The sequence below is a fragment of the Marmota monax genome, unplaced genomic scaffold (genome assembly GCF_021218885.2).
Source record: "Marmota monax isolate L192 unplaced genomic scaffold, Marmota_monax_Labrador192_F-V1.1 WCK01_AAM20220418_F8-fsc00001, whole genome shotgun sequence".
NCBI classification, from domain to species: Eukaryota; Metazoa; Chordata; class Mammalia; order Rodentia; family Sciuridae; genus Marmota; species Marmota monax.
This window is the reverse complement of record NW_026693777.1, coordinates 169,483-184,269: the sequence shown is the minus strand read 5'-3', so window position 1 is coordinate 184,269 and position 14,787 is coordinate 169,483. Positions and strand designations below refer to the sequence as shown.

At 34.7% G+C, this 14,787-nt stretch overlaps 1 protein-coding gene across 3 annotated transcripts in view; it reads left to right on the top strand.

Annotated features, from left to right (window-relative positions):
* Baz1a (bromodomain adjacent to zinc finger domain 1A) overlaps window positions 1-14,787 on the top strand; it is a 118,119-nt gene that overhangs the window by 62,053 nt on the left and 41,279 nt on the right. For all 3 annotated transcript variants that reach the window (XM_058584462.1, XM_046461402.2, XM_046461401.2), the window contains 3 exons: window positions 96-230; window positions 2,618-2,717; window positions 13,343-13,509. In XM_058584462.1, the coding sequence (XP_058440445.1) occupies window positions 96-230; window positions 2,618-2,717; window positions 13,343-13,509 (402 nt within the window). The remainder of the gene's footprint in view (window positions 1-95; window positions 231-2,617; window positions 2,718-13,342; window positions 13,510-14,787) is intronic.

Below are 14,787 nucleotides of genomic sequence, written 5' to 3'. Positions count from 1 at the left end.
CTTTAGTAGTAATTAATGTGATACATTAGTGGTATCTGTACATGGTTTACGGTTTACTAACGTGCTATTATTGTACTTTTTTTTCTTTTACGAAGCCATCATCTCTCTTAGCATATAAAATAGCAGAACAAGATTTTTCCTATTTCTTCCCTGATGATCCACCTACATTTATCTTCAGTCCTGCTAACAGAAGAAGAGGGAGACCTCCCAAGCGACTATCTGTTAGTCAAGTAAGTGAGAAGAGGCTAAAACTATATTTTACTTGCTAATGAAACATTATTCAGAATCAAGAGCAATGTTTGGTTCCTGTCACCCTGTAGTCTATAAGAAGAAAACCATTACTGTACACAAGAAAAATGTATGTGTGTGAACTGTGTGTTGATAGCTGCTCAGCCTTAAGGTTTGGAGAGGCTTTAAGAGTGAATTATACACTGTTTTCATGCCATATGAATTTTTTTGCCAAGATGAAGCAAGCATATAACCAATTACTGAAATGTAAAGCAGAATGAAATGTAGGGACTACATTGTGAGATTGAAGTGTAAAGAGAAAAAAATTCTGATTGGAGGAAATTATGGAGTACTTTAAGGAATAATACTTGAGCTAAACAGTATACAAGATTTCTAATGATTAGGCAAAGAAGTGGGAAAGGTGTTTTGAGGTATGAAAAAAAGATCACAAGGGATTTGGGGACTCTTGTAGGGCATCACTGAGTAGTGAATATATATAGTATGATTGATCTGTTAGTACAGAAAGGAATGTAATGGGAAATGAGGCAGAAAAATCTGTAGTTAGTCTTGAGGTTCTAATTTCTCTGTAAAGTGGTTCTAAAATGTTCTTTTCATAAAAATATTCATCTTGCTTAAATATTTAATTATTTGTTTTATGTACAGGCTGAAAATAGTTTTTAACCAAAAGCTGGTGGTCTAAATTCAAGCAAATAAGAATGTACTGATTCAATGTATGTAATGAAAGACCTCAGAATGTGAAGTAAATCTTCCCTAAGAAGTTTTAGAACAAAAGGGGAAAAGGCAATATAGGTTGATGTGTTTAATTCTGTGCTTACTCCCTAGCAGTAAGGAATTATTCTACCACAAGTCATTGCCATTTCTCAATTCAGAGAGCAATGACACTATGAAAGTTTCTGAAATTGGGCAAACTAAGAAACCAATGCAGCTGTCTTAAGTTGAAGGAAATTTATTTTGGATTATTCTAATCCTTTAATTCCATTTCTGTTTTTTTATTTTCTCATACCCTTATTCTATGAATTCTGTTTATTCTCTTCTGCTAGTTAGGGATTGCTAATGGTTATAATCATTTACAGTTAGATTCTCACTGTTTCTAAGTATAGTTTGCAGCACAGTCAGCATGATTTAGAAATTTATTGAGGAGTCTTTCAGAATCATTTCCAGGCTTCAGTTAAGTGGTCAAAAGAGTTGCTTGTGCTATAAGAGGAATAAGCAAAACAAGATTTTTTCTTACTTCTTCCCTGATAAAAAACCTTAGCTGGGGAATTCTGTTTTTCTTTCCTTTAGGCTGTGTCACTCTTCTCAGTAACATCTATCCTAGATGAAGTTTATTTCCTTCTTCCAACTAATTTTCAATGTAATAAACTACTTTTTATTTTATTCCTACTTTATATCAAACAATTTATTGTGTATATTCTTTAAGCCTCATGATAGCTCTTCAAAATAGGCAGGATCCCATTTTATAAATGAAGAAAGATTACATTCTCAAAGTGAGAATATAAAAGCTGGGATTTGAACTGGAATTCAAAACTGGTCCCTTGTTTTGATGATGCAGTGGTATTGATACTATTATTCACAAGATAATTAAAGTTAGAATCATTCATTACCACTTTTACTTTCTAACACCAACTTAATTTTAAGTCTTTTTGGCTGTTTAGTCTTTCCATTTTAGAATTTAGCCTAATTTTTAGATTTGGAAAGTGTTTATTCAAAACATTGAACTTCAGCTATAACAAGCCTTTCCATATTTCATTTAAGATCTGACTTACCTGCTAAACTATCAATAAGGAAAGGAACAAAGTCTATATCTTGTTTTTCACTATGATTAGTATTGTGCCTGACCCATTCGAAGTACTCAAATATTCACATGAATTATTTGTTTTATTATATTTATAACATAATAAGAATATTATACATGTTAAGCAATTTAGAGACATTCTTACAAGGAATAAAGTAAAAGTAAAATTTTGACATTGTTTAACAGTGGCCACAAAAATGTTTCTGACATGTCTTTTCTCTGTCTTTTTCATATTTGATGTTTACCCTATCTGTTTATAAAATAATCTGGAGGATTTTTGTTTTTCTAATGCATATTTCAAGACTGTATACTACCGGTTGTTTTTCCTGGGATGATACTCTAGTGATTCATAGAGCTATGGTATTAACTTATGTTCTGAGTATTATTCTGACTGGAGTTATTAAAAGTTCAGTCATACTTTAGAGTAAAAAACTCATTGTAGTATGAAGAGAAGGTATCTTTTTGTGGACTTTTAAATTTTGTTTTTTATTCTTACTTAGTTAAGATCCAGGCAGACCATCAGTTTATATAAATTTCTGGTTTATAAGTTTAGTTTCATGGTTTGTTTTTTAGGAAGACAACTTTACTAATAAACAGAGTATCATGGGTTATAGGAACAAAGCTATTAAAGAAAGAGACAAATTTTTGAAACAAGAAGAAATGAAGACACTGGGTGAGTTTTAATATCTCCCTCTAAACTCTTTAGAACAAGAAAGAATATTTCTCGTGGGCCCAAGTGGGAGACATATTTCTGGTTTTTTGTTTTTTTTTTTTCCCAGTGTAAGTATTTTTTACCCTCAGATAACATCTCAGAAGTAGGAATTTCCAGAATTTATAAACATAGTATGTTTGATTCGCATAGTCTTTTAAAACATTGGTTCCCAAACTTGAATGTTTTGGGAAGCAATGTTTTAAAAGACTTGTTAAAATAAGGGTTCTTCTTGGGCTGGGGTTGTGGCTCAGCAGTGGAATACTTACCTGGCACGTGTGAGGCCCTGGGTTCGATCCTCAGCACCACACAAAAATAAAATGTTGTGTCCATCTACAACTAAAAAATAAAATATTAAAAAAAAAAAGGGTTCTTAATTAATAGGTTTGTGTGAGGGCTAAAATTCTACATTTTTTTTCAAAGAATAAATTGATTTTTTTAAATACATGACAGTGGAATGCATTACAATTCTTATACATACACAGTATAATTTTTCATATCTTTGTATATAGAGTATGTTCACGCCAATCGATGCCTTTATACATGTACTTTGGTTTTTTTTTTTGCGTTACAATTCCTTTTACACATATATACCACAATTTTTCATATCTATTTATATATAAAGTATGTTGACACTCAATTCAAGTCTTCATACATGTATTTTGGATAATGTATCCATCACATTTCACCTCCCTTGCTAATCCCCTGCCCCCTTCCTTCCCCTCCCATCCCTCTGCCCTATCTAGAATTCATCTAATCCTCCAATGCTCCCCCTCCCTTCCCCACTATGAGTCAGCCTCCTTATATCAGAGAAAACTTTCCACATTTGTTTTTTGGGGATGGCTAATTTCACTTAGCATTATCTTCTCCAACACCATCTATTTACCTGCAAATGCCATGATTTTATTCTCTTTCATGGCTAAGTAAAATTCTATTGTGTATATATGCCACATTTTTTTTATCTATGCATCCACTGAAGGGTATCTAGGTTGGCTCCACAGTTTAGCTATTGTGAATTGTGCTGCTATAAACATCGATGTGGCTGTGTCCCTGTAGTATGCTTTTTTTAAGTCCTTTGGGTATAGTCCAAGGAAAGGGATAGCTGGGTCAAATGGTGGTTCCATTCCCAGATTTCCAAGGAATCTCCATACTGCTTTCCATATTGGCTGCACCAACTTGCAGTCCCACCAGCAATATATGAGTGTGCCTTTTCCCCCACATTCTCTCCAACACGTATTGTTTTGTCTTCATAATAGCTTCCATTCTGACTGGAGTGAGATGATATCTTAGAGTAGTTTTGATTTGCATTTCTCTGATTGCTAGAAATGATGAGCATTTTTTCATATATTTGTTGATTGATTGTATATCCTCTTCTGAGAAGTGTCTATTCAGGTCCTTGGCCCATTTGTTGATTGTGTTATTTGTTTTTTCAGTGCTTAGCTTTTTGAGTTCTTTATATATCCTAGAGATTAGTGCTCTATATGATGTGTGAGGGATAAAAATTTGCTGTCAGGATGTAGGCTCTCTGTTCACCTCACAGATTCTTTTCCTGAGAAGAAACTTTTTAGTTTGAGTCCATCCCATTTATTGATTCTTGGTTTTAATTCTTGTGCTATAGGAGTCTTATTAAGGAAGTTGGGGCCTCATACCACATGATGAAGATTAGGGCCTACTTTTTCTTCTATTAGACACAAAGTCTTTGGTCTAATTCCTAGGTCCTTGATCTATTTTGAGTTAAGTTTTGTGCATGCTGAGAGATAGGAGTTTAATTTCATTTTATTGCATATGGATTTCCAGTTTTCCCAGCACCATTTGTTGAAGATGCTATCTTTTCTCCAGTGCATATTTTTGGCACCTTTGTCTAACGTAAGATAATTGTAATTATTATCTGTGTCCTCTATTCTGTACCATTGGTCTACCAGTCTGTTTTGGTGCTAATACCATGCTGTTTTTGTTACTATTGCTCTGTAGTATAGTTTAAGGTCTGATATAGCGCTGCCACCTGCTTCATTCTTTCTGCTAAGGATTGCTTTAGCTATTCTGGGTCTCTTATTTATCCAGATGAATTTGATGATTCCTTTTTCTAATTTCTATGAGGAATGCCATTGAGATTTTGATTGGAATTGCATTAAATCTGTATAGTGCTTTTGATAGTATGGTCATTTTGATAATGTTAATTCTGCCTATCCAAGAGCAAGGTAGATCTTTCCATCTTCTAAGGTCTTCTTTGATTTCTCTCTTTAGGGTTCTGTAGTTTTCATTGTATAGATCTTTCACCTCTTTCGTTAAGTTGATTACCAAGTATCTTTTTTTTTTTTTTTTTTTTTTTTGATATTGTGAATAGGGTAGTTTTTCTCATTTCCTTTTCAGAGGCTTTGTCACTGATATACAGAAATGCTTTTGATTTATAGGTGTTGATTTTATATCCTTCTACTTTGCTGAATTCATTTACTAGTTCTAGAAGTTTTCTGGTGGAATTTTTTGGGTCTTTTAGGTATATAATCATATCATCTGCAAATATTGCTAATTTAAGTTCTTCTTTTCCTATAAATATCCCTTTGATTTCTTTTGTCTAATTGCTCAAGAACTATGTTGAATAGAAGTGGTGTAAGAGGGCATCCCTGTCTTATTCCAGTTTTTTATAGGGAATGCCTTCAATTTTTCTCCATTTAGAATGATGTTGGCCTGAGTCTTAGCGTAGATAGCCTTTACGAAGTTGAGATACGTTCCTGTTATCCCTAGTTTTTCTAGTGTTTTGAACATAAAGGGATGCTGTATTTTGTTAATAGCTTTTTCTGCATCTGTTGAGATGGACATATGATTCTTACCTTTAAGTCTATTGATGTGATGAATTACATGTATTGATTTCTGTATGTTGAACCAACCTTGCATCCCTGGAATGAATCCCACTTGATCATGGTGCACAATCTTTTTGATATGTTTTGTATTCGATTTGCCAGAATTTTATTGAGAATTTTTGGATCTATGTTCATTAGAGATATTGGTCTGAAGTTTTCTTTCTTTGATGTGTCTTTGCCTGGTTTTGGAATCAGGGTGATGTTGGCCTTACAGAATAAGTTTGGAATTACTGCCTCTTTTTCTATTTCCTGAGATAAATTGAAGAATATTGATATTAGTTCTTCTTTAAAGGTCTTGTAAAACTCAGGTATGTATCCATCTGGTTCTGGGCTTTTCTTGGTTGGTAAGCTTTTGATGGCTTCTTCTATTTCATCACTTGATAATTGGTCTGTTTAAATTGTGTATATCTTCCTGACTCAATCTGGGCAAATCGTGTGACTTAAGAAATTTGTTGATGCCTTCAATGTCTTCTATTTTATTGGAGTATAAGATTTCAAAATAATTTCTAATTATCCTCTGTATTTCTATAGTGTCTGTTGTGATATTACCTTTTTCATCACATATGCTAGTAATTTGAGTTCTCTCTCTCCTTCTCTTTGTTAGCATGTAAGAGTCTGTCAATTTTATTTATTTTTTTAAAGAACCAACTTTTTGTTTTGTCAATTTTTTAAATTGATTTCATTGATTTCAGCTCTAATTTTAATTATTTCTTGCCTTCTACTGCTTTTGCTGCTGGTTTTTTGTTCTTTTTTCTAGGGCTTTGAGATGTAATGTGAGGTCATTTATTTGTTGACTTTTTCTTCTTTTAAGGAATGAACTCCATGCACTGAATTTTCCTCTTAGTACTGCTTTCATAGTGTCCCAGAGATTTCGATATGTTATGTCTATGTTCTCATTTACCTCTATGAATTTTTTAATCTCCTCCTCAATGTCTTCTGTAACCCATTGTTCATTCAGCAGCATATTGTTTAGTCTTCAGGTGATGGAGAAATTTTTATTTTTTTATTTTTTTCGTTGATTTCCAATTTCACTCCATTATAATCTGATAAAATGCCTGTTAGTATTTCTACTTTTTTGTATTTGCTAAGAGTTGCTTTGTGACATAGTATATTGTCTATTTTAGAGAAAGATCCATGTGCTGCTGAGAAGAAAGTGTATCCACTTGATGCAGGTTGAAATATTCTATATATGTCAGTTAAGTTAAAGTTATTGATTGTGTTATTGAGTTCTATAGTTTCTTTATTCAGCTTTTGTTTGGAAGATCTATCCAGTGGAGAGAGAGTTGTGTTAAAGTCATCCAAGATTATTGTGTTGTGGTCAGTTTGACTCTTGAACTTGAGAAGAGTTTGTTTGATGAACATAGCTGCACCATTATTTGAGGCATATATATTTATGATTGTTATGTCTTGTTGGTGTATAGTTCCCTTGAGCAGTATATAATGTCCATCTATATCCCTTTTGATTAATTTTAGCTTGAAGTCTACTTTATTTGATATGAGTATGGAAACCCCTGCTTGCTTCCACAGTCCATGTGAATGGTATGATTTTTCCCAACCTTTCACCTACAGTCTGTGTATGTCTTTTCCTATCAGATGAGTCTCCTAGAGGCAGCATATTGTTGGGTTGTTTTTTTAATCCAGTCTGATAGCCTGTGTCTTTTGATTGGTGAGTTTAAGTCATTAACACTTAGGGTTACTGTTGAGAGATGGTTTGTATTTCCAGCCATATTTGTTTATTTTTATTATTTAACTTGAATTGGTTTTCCTCTTTTATTAGTTTTTCTTTAGTGTACTACCTCCCTCTGCTGATTTTCATTGTTGTTTTTCATTTCCTGTTCATGAATTTTTTTTTTTAGTTGTAGTTGAACACAATACCTTTATTTATTTATTTTTATGTGGTGCTGAGGATTGAACCCAGGGCCTCACGTGCTAGGCGAGCATGGTACCACAGAGCCACAACCCCAGCCCCAGAGCCACAACCCCAGCCCCAGAGCCACAACCCCAGCCCCCTCTTCATAAAATATTTTGCCAAGGATGTTTTGTAGTGCTGGTTTTCTAACTATAAATTCTTTTATTTTTTGTTTATTGTGGAAGGTTTTTATTTCATCTTCAAATCTAAAGCTTAATCTTGTTGGATACAAGATTCTTGGTTGGCACCCATTATATATATGTTGTTCCAGGATCTTCTAGCTTTTAGGGTCTGTGTTAAAAAATCTGCTGTTATCCTAAGTGGTTTTCCCTTATATGTAATCTGATTCCTTTCTCTTGTGGCTTTTAAAATTTCTTATTCTGTATGTTGGACATTTTCGTTATTATATGCCTTGGTGTGGATCTGTTGTGATTTTGTACATTTGGTGTCCTGTAGGCTTCTTGAATTTGGATTTCTGATTCGTACTTCATGTTTGGAAAGTTTTCTGATATTATTTCAATGAATAGATTGTTCATTCCTTTGGTTTGGACTTCTATGTGTTCCTCTATCCCAGTAACTCTTTTTTTTTTTTTATAATTTTTTTTTTATTGGTTGTTCAAAACATTACAAAGCTCTTGACATATCATATTTCATACATTTGATTCAGGTGGGTTTTGAACTCCCAATTTTACCCCAAATACAGATTGCAGAATCACGTCGGTTACACATCTACATTTTTACATAATGCCCTATTAGTAACTGTTGTATTCTGCTACCTTTCCTATCCTCTACTATCTCCCCTCCCCTCCCCTCCCATCTTCTCTCTCTACCCCATCTACTGTAATTCATTTCTCTCCTTATTTATTTTCCCATTCCCCTCACAACCTCTTATATGTAATTTTGTATAACAATGAGGATCTCCCTCCATTACCATGCAATTTCCCTTTTCTCTCCCTTTCCCTCCCACCTCATGTATCTGTTTAATGTTAATCTTTTCTTCCTGCTCTTCCTCCCTGCTTTGTTCTTAGTTGCTCTCATTATATCAAAGAAGACATTTGGTATTTGTTTTTTAGGGATTGGCTAGCTTCACTAAGCATAATCTGCTCTAGTGCCATCCATTTCCCTGCAAATTCCATGATTTTGTCATTTTTTAGTGCTGTATAATACTCCATTGTGTATAAATGCCACATTTTTTTTTTATCCATTCATCTATTGAAGGGCATCTGGGTTGGGTCCACAGTCTAGCGATTGTGAATTGTGCTGCTATGAACATCGATGTAGCAGTATCCCTGTAGTACGCTCTTTTAAGGTCTTCAGGGAATAGTCCGAGAAGGGCAATAGCTGGGTCAAATGGTGGTTCCATTCCCAGCTTTCCCTGGAATCTCCATACTGCTTTCCAAATTGGCCGCACCAGTTTGCATTCCCACCAGCAATGTACAAGAGTACCCTTTTCCCCACATCCTCTCCAGCACTTGTTGTTGTTTGACTTCATACTGGCTGCCAATCTTACTGGAGTGAGATAGTATCTTAGGGTGGTTTTGATTTGCATTTCTCTGACTGCTAGTGATGGTGAGCATTTTTTCATGTACTTGTTGATTGATTGTATGTCCTCCTCTGAGAAGTGTCTGTTCAGGTCCTTGGCCCATTTGTTGATTGGGTTATTTGTTTTCTTATTGTTTAATTTTTTGAGTTCTTTGTATACTCTGGATATTAGGGCTCTATCTGAAGTGTGAGGAGGAAAAATTTGTTCCCATGATGTAGGCTCTCTATTTACCTCTCTTATTGTTTCTCTTGCTGAGAAAAAACTTTTCAGTTTAAGTAGGTCCCATTTGTTGATTCTTGTTATTAACTTTTGTGCTATGGGTGTCCTATTAAGGAATTTGGAGCCCAACCCCACAATATGTATATCGGAGCCAACTTTTTCTTCTATCTGACGCAGAGTCTCTGATTTGATATCTAGCTCCTTGATCCACTTTGAGTTAACTTTTGTGCATGGTGAGAGGAGGGGATTCAGTTTCATTTTGTTGCATATGGATTTCCAGTTTTCCCAACACCATTTGTTGAAGATGCTATCCTTCCTCCATTGCATGCTTTTAGCTCCTTTATCAAATATAAGATAGCTGTAGCTTTGTGGATTAGTCTCTGTGTCCTCTATTCTGTACCATTGGTCCACCCGCCTGTTTTGGTACCAGTACCATGCTGTTTTTGTTACTATTGCTCTGTAATATAGTTTTAAATCCGGTATCGCTATACCACCTGATTCACACTTCCTGCTTAGAATTGCTTTTGCTATTCTTGGTCTTTTATTTTTCCATATGAATTTCATGATTGCTTTCTCTATTTCTACAAGAAATGCCATTGGGATTTTGATTGGCATTGCATTAAACCTATAGAGAACTTTTGGTAATATCGCCATTTTGATGATGTTAGTTCTGCCTATCCATGAACAGGGTGTATTTTTCCATCTTCTAAGATCTTCTTCTACTTCTCTTTTTAGGGTTTTGTAGTTTTCATTGTATAAGTCCTTCACCTCTTTTGTTAGGTTGATTCCCAAGTATTTTATTTTTTTTGAGGATATTGTGAATGAAGTGTTTTTCCTCATTTCCGTTTCAGAAGTTTTGTCACTGATATACAGAAATGCCTTTGATTTATGCGTGTTGATTTTATATCCTGCCACTTTGCTGAATTCATTTATTAGTTCTAGTAGTTTTTTTGTAGACCCTTTTGGGTCTTCTAGGTATAGAATCATGTCATCTGCAAATAGTGATAATTTAAGTTCTTCCTTTCCTATTTTTATGCCTTTAATTTCTTTCGTCTGTCTAATTGCTCTGGCCAGTGTTTCGAGAACTATATTGAATAGAAGTGGTGATAGAGGGCATCCCTGTCTTGTTCCAGATTTTAGGGGGAATGCCTTCAATTTTTCTCCATTGAGAATGATGCTAGCCTGAGGCTTAGCATATATAGCTTTTACTATGTCGAGGTAAGTTCCTGTTATTCCTAGTTTTTCTAATGTTTTGAACATAAAGGGATGCTGTACTTTGTCGAATGCTTTTTCTGCGTCTATTGAGATGATCATATGGTTCTTATCTTTAAGTCTATTGATGTGGTGAATAACATTTATTGATTTCCGTATATTGAACCATCCTTGCATCCCAGGGATGAATCCTACTTGATCATGGTGCACAATTTTTTTGATGTGCCTTTGTATCCGATTCGCCAGAATTTTATTGAGGATTTTTGCATCTAGGTTCATCAGAGATATTGGTTTGTAGTTTTCTTTCTTTGAGGTGTTTTTGTCTGGTTTCGGAATCAGGGTGATGTTGGCCTCATAGAATGAATTTGGCAGAGCTCCCTCTTTTTCTATTTCCTGAAATAGCTTGAAAAGTATTGGTATTAATTCTTCCTTAAAGGTTTTGTAAAACTCCGCTGTATACCCATCCGGTCCTGGGCTTTTCTTGGTTGGAAGTCTTTTGATTGCTTCTTCTATTTCATCTATTGATATTGGTCTGTTTAAGTTGTGAGTATCCTCCTGATTCAGTCTGGGCAAATCATATGACTTAAGGAATTTATCGATGTCTTCACTATCTTCTATTTTATTGGAATATAGGTTTTCAAAATAATTTCTAATTGTCTTCTGTATTTCTGTAGCGTCTGTTGTGATATTGCCTTTTTCATCCCGTATGTTAGTAATTTGAGTTCTCTCTCTTCTTCTCTTCGTTAGCATGGCTAAGGGTCTGTCGATCTTATTTATTTTTTCAAAGAACCAACTTTTAGTTTTGTTAATTTTTTCAATAGTTTCTTTTGTTTCAATTTCGTTGATGTCCACTCTGATTTTAATTATTTCTTGCCTTCTGCTACATTTGCTGTTGTTTTGCTCTTCCTTTTCTAGGGCTTTGAGATGAAGTGTGAGCTCTTTTATTTGTTGGTTTTTTCCTTTTTTTTGAGGAATGACCTCCAGGCGATGAATTTCCCTCTTAAAACTGCTTTCATTGTGTCCCATAGATTCCGATATGTTGTGTCTGTATTTTCATTCATCTCTAAGAATTTTTTGATTTCCTCCTTTATGTCTTCTGTAACCCATTGATCATTCAGTAACATATTGTTCATTTTCCATGTGATGTAGGATTTTTCCTTCCTTCTTTTATCATTGATTTCCAGTTTCATTCCATTATGATCAGATAAAATGCATGGGATTATCTCCACCCCTGTATATTTACTGAGGGTTGCCCTATGGCATAATATATGGTCTATTTTTGAGAAGGATCCATGTGCTGCTGAGAAAAAAGTATATCCACTTGATGATGGTTGATATAGTCTGTATATGTCAGTTAAGTCTAGGTTGTTGATTGTGATATTGAGTTCTATAGTTTCTTTATTCAATTTTTGTTTGGAGGATCTGTCAAATGGTGAGAGAGGTGTGTTGAAGTCACCCATAATTATTGTGTTGTGGTCTATTTGATTATCCTAGTAACTCTTAAATTTGGTCTTTTTATGCTATCCCATATTTCTTGAATGTTCTGCTCGTGGTTTCTTATCATTTTCGCTGTGTGGTGTATGTTCTTTTCAAGATGATTTATTTTATCTTCATTGTCTGATATCCTATCTTCTAAGTGGTCTACTCTGTTGGTGATGCTTTCATTTGAGTTTTTACTTTGCTTTATTATTTCTTTCATTTCAAGGATTTCTGTTTGGTTCTTTTTTAGAACCTCTATCTCCCTGTTGAGGTGATCTTTTGCTTCTTGGATTTGTTTATGTAGCTCATTGTCTAAGTGATCTTTCACTGCCTGTATTTGTTCTCTTATGTCTTTGAGATCCCAAAACATTTTAACCATGTGTATCCTGAAATCTTTCTCTGTCCTTTTTTCTGCTGTAGCTGCCAATGCTTTTAATGATGTGTTGCCTTGATTTGTTTGTGGTACTTTCTTCCCTTTTCTTTTCATGTTGCTCATGTGTCTTCCTTTCCAGCTCTGTGGATCTGGTGTGTTCTTGTTTTTAACCCTATAGATTTGTAGTGCTCTTGTAGGGTTCCAAGATCTCTCCTGCTCAGATGGCGATTCCATCTGGTATCCACACCCACCAAAAAAATGGTGAGGAAGTTTTTCCAAGATGAAGTTGTTCTGTTTCCAGTGCCAGGGTGTCTCCTGAGTTGGGCGGACCTAGGCGGAGGAGCTGTGGATAGATAGCGGCTGAGTGACCTGTGTGGCAGCAGAGCGCAGTCTGGAGTTCTGGAGTTCTGCAGAATCACTCCCTTCAGCGATTTGCTTGAGAGCCCTGTGTGAGCTAGACCTGTGGGCTTTGGGTCCGAAGTCCGGAGAGTTAACTCAAGCACAGAGCCTCTGATTTCTGCACAGGTGGTTGCAGCACTGGTGATTTCTGTGAAAATCCTCTGTATAGGGGTCTTCTTCCACTCTCTCAGATGTTATATTCCATCTAGGCGAGACCTTGTGGAGAAGCTCCCTGTCTACTTTCTTGGTTTCATGCCACAAAGCAGCCAGAAACGGGACCTCCCCTATTCCGCCATCTTGGATCTCTTGAAATTCTACATTTTTAACAAGATGATTACCTTGCCCTGTCTTTAGATAACAGTTTGAGTATCAGGGCTTTCAAAGGAAGGATTTGTTTGTCCCAGTACTATAGTTTGCCTTAAACCTACCCAATTTGCTTTTCCCATTTTAATCTATTATCTGCTGACTCCCTTCAGGAATTTTGTCTCTACTGATCTCATTTAACCATAAATTATGTCAGGGCTTTTTTTGTTGCTTAAAAAAATGCCAAATGTTGTTTTTGCCTGTTTACATTTTTAAGTTTGACCTTCTCCACAGCTTTCCAAAAGGCTAAATTAAAAAGAGAAAAAGCAGATGCCCTAGAAGCAAAAAAGAAAGAAAAGGAGGATAAAGAGAAAAAGAGGGAAGAATTGAAGAAGATTGTTGAAGAAGAAAGACTAAAGAAAAAAGAGGAAAAAGAGAGACTTAAAATAGAAAGAGAAAAGGTATTTATTTTAGAATATTAGTTGTGCTCCTACAAATAGTAATATTACTTTACATATTTAAATTCATGGTTAATTTTCAAATACTTTACTAATTTCATTCTTGTGGTACTGGGGATTGAACCCAGTGGATCTCTATCACTGAGCTACATCCCCAGCCCTTTTTATACTTTTTATTTTGAAATGGGGTGGTCTCATTGAGTTGCCAAGGCTAGCCTTGAACTTGCCTCCTAAGTAGCTGGAATTACAGGTGCCCTGCAAGATTCAATATATTTCTACATGTCTTTATGCCTCACTTAAAACTTAAAGTGCAACCCAAATGATCTTCATTATTTAGAATTCCAAATTTAGGAAAATTATTATGCATGAAACTTTCAAAGGTAAAAGAAATAAATAGTGATAAAATATAGTAAATTCAAATCAAGCACATACCTGTAGTCCTAGCTACATATAGGGGAAAGGCAGCAGAGCCATTTGAACCCAAGAGTTAAAGGCCTGTCTGGTCAGCATAGTAAGACCCTGTCTACATTAATGAAAAACTAAAATAAATAAATTCTATGATCAGTAAGAATTTATTATGGTGTTCTTATCCTCCTTGAAAAATTAAGTGTGTATAATAATAGGGTATTCCAGCAAATCTTTATAGTCTTCAGTGGTGGATATTTCTTAACAGAAGTCTGTAGCTGGTTCTGTTCAACTTAGGCATTTTCATAGGCGGATTTTTGGGATATCCACAACTAGCCTCAGAGGATCAGGTTATACACTGTATTCATTTAAATTGCCTATAGTTTCTTGAAATATTTCAAATAGGTTCTTAGTGTGCTGTCAAGGGCCAAATACAAACTTTACTCTGGAAATGTAGAGAATAAGAATCACTTGTAATTTAATGATAACACTTAGGGATGGAATTAAAATAACACTTGAATTAATTTCCAGTCTTTATTCAAGGTCTTAAATAGTTAGAGCACCTACCATTTATAATTTTATATTCTCTTTTCACCTAATATTTATTATAAACATTCCTTCATATTATTTAATAATCTAAAGTGGAATTTTTAGTGACTGCCCAATAATTCATCAAATAACTAAAATTAAGCACTTTATAGTCTTTTTCTCATAAATCCAAATTTCTTTTTTGTTTGTTTGTTTTTTGCTCTGCCCCTGAATTAATATGTAGAATAGTAGGTCAGAGGCTAAGAACACTTAAAATACTTTCTATATATATATACTTAGCTAAGTATTTGTCAAACATGGGCTTATTTATACACTTTCAGCAACAAT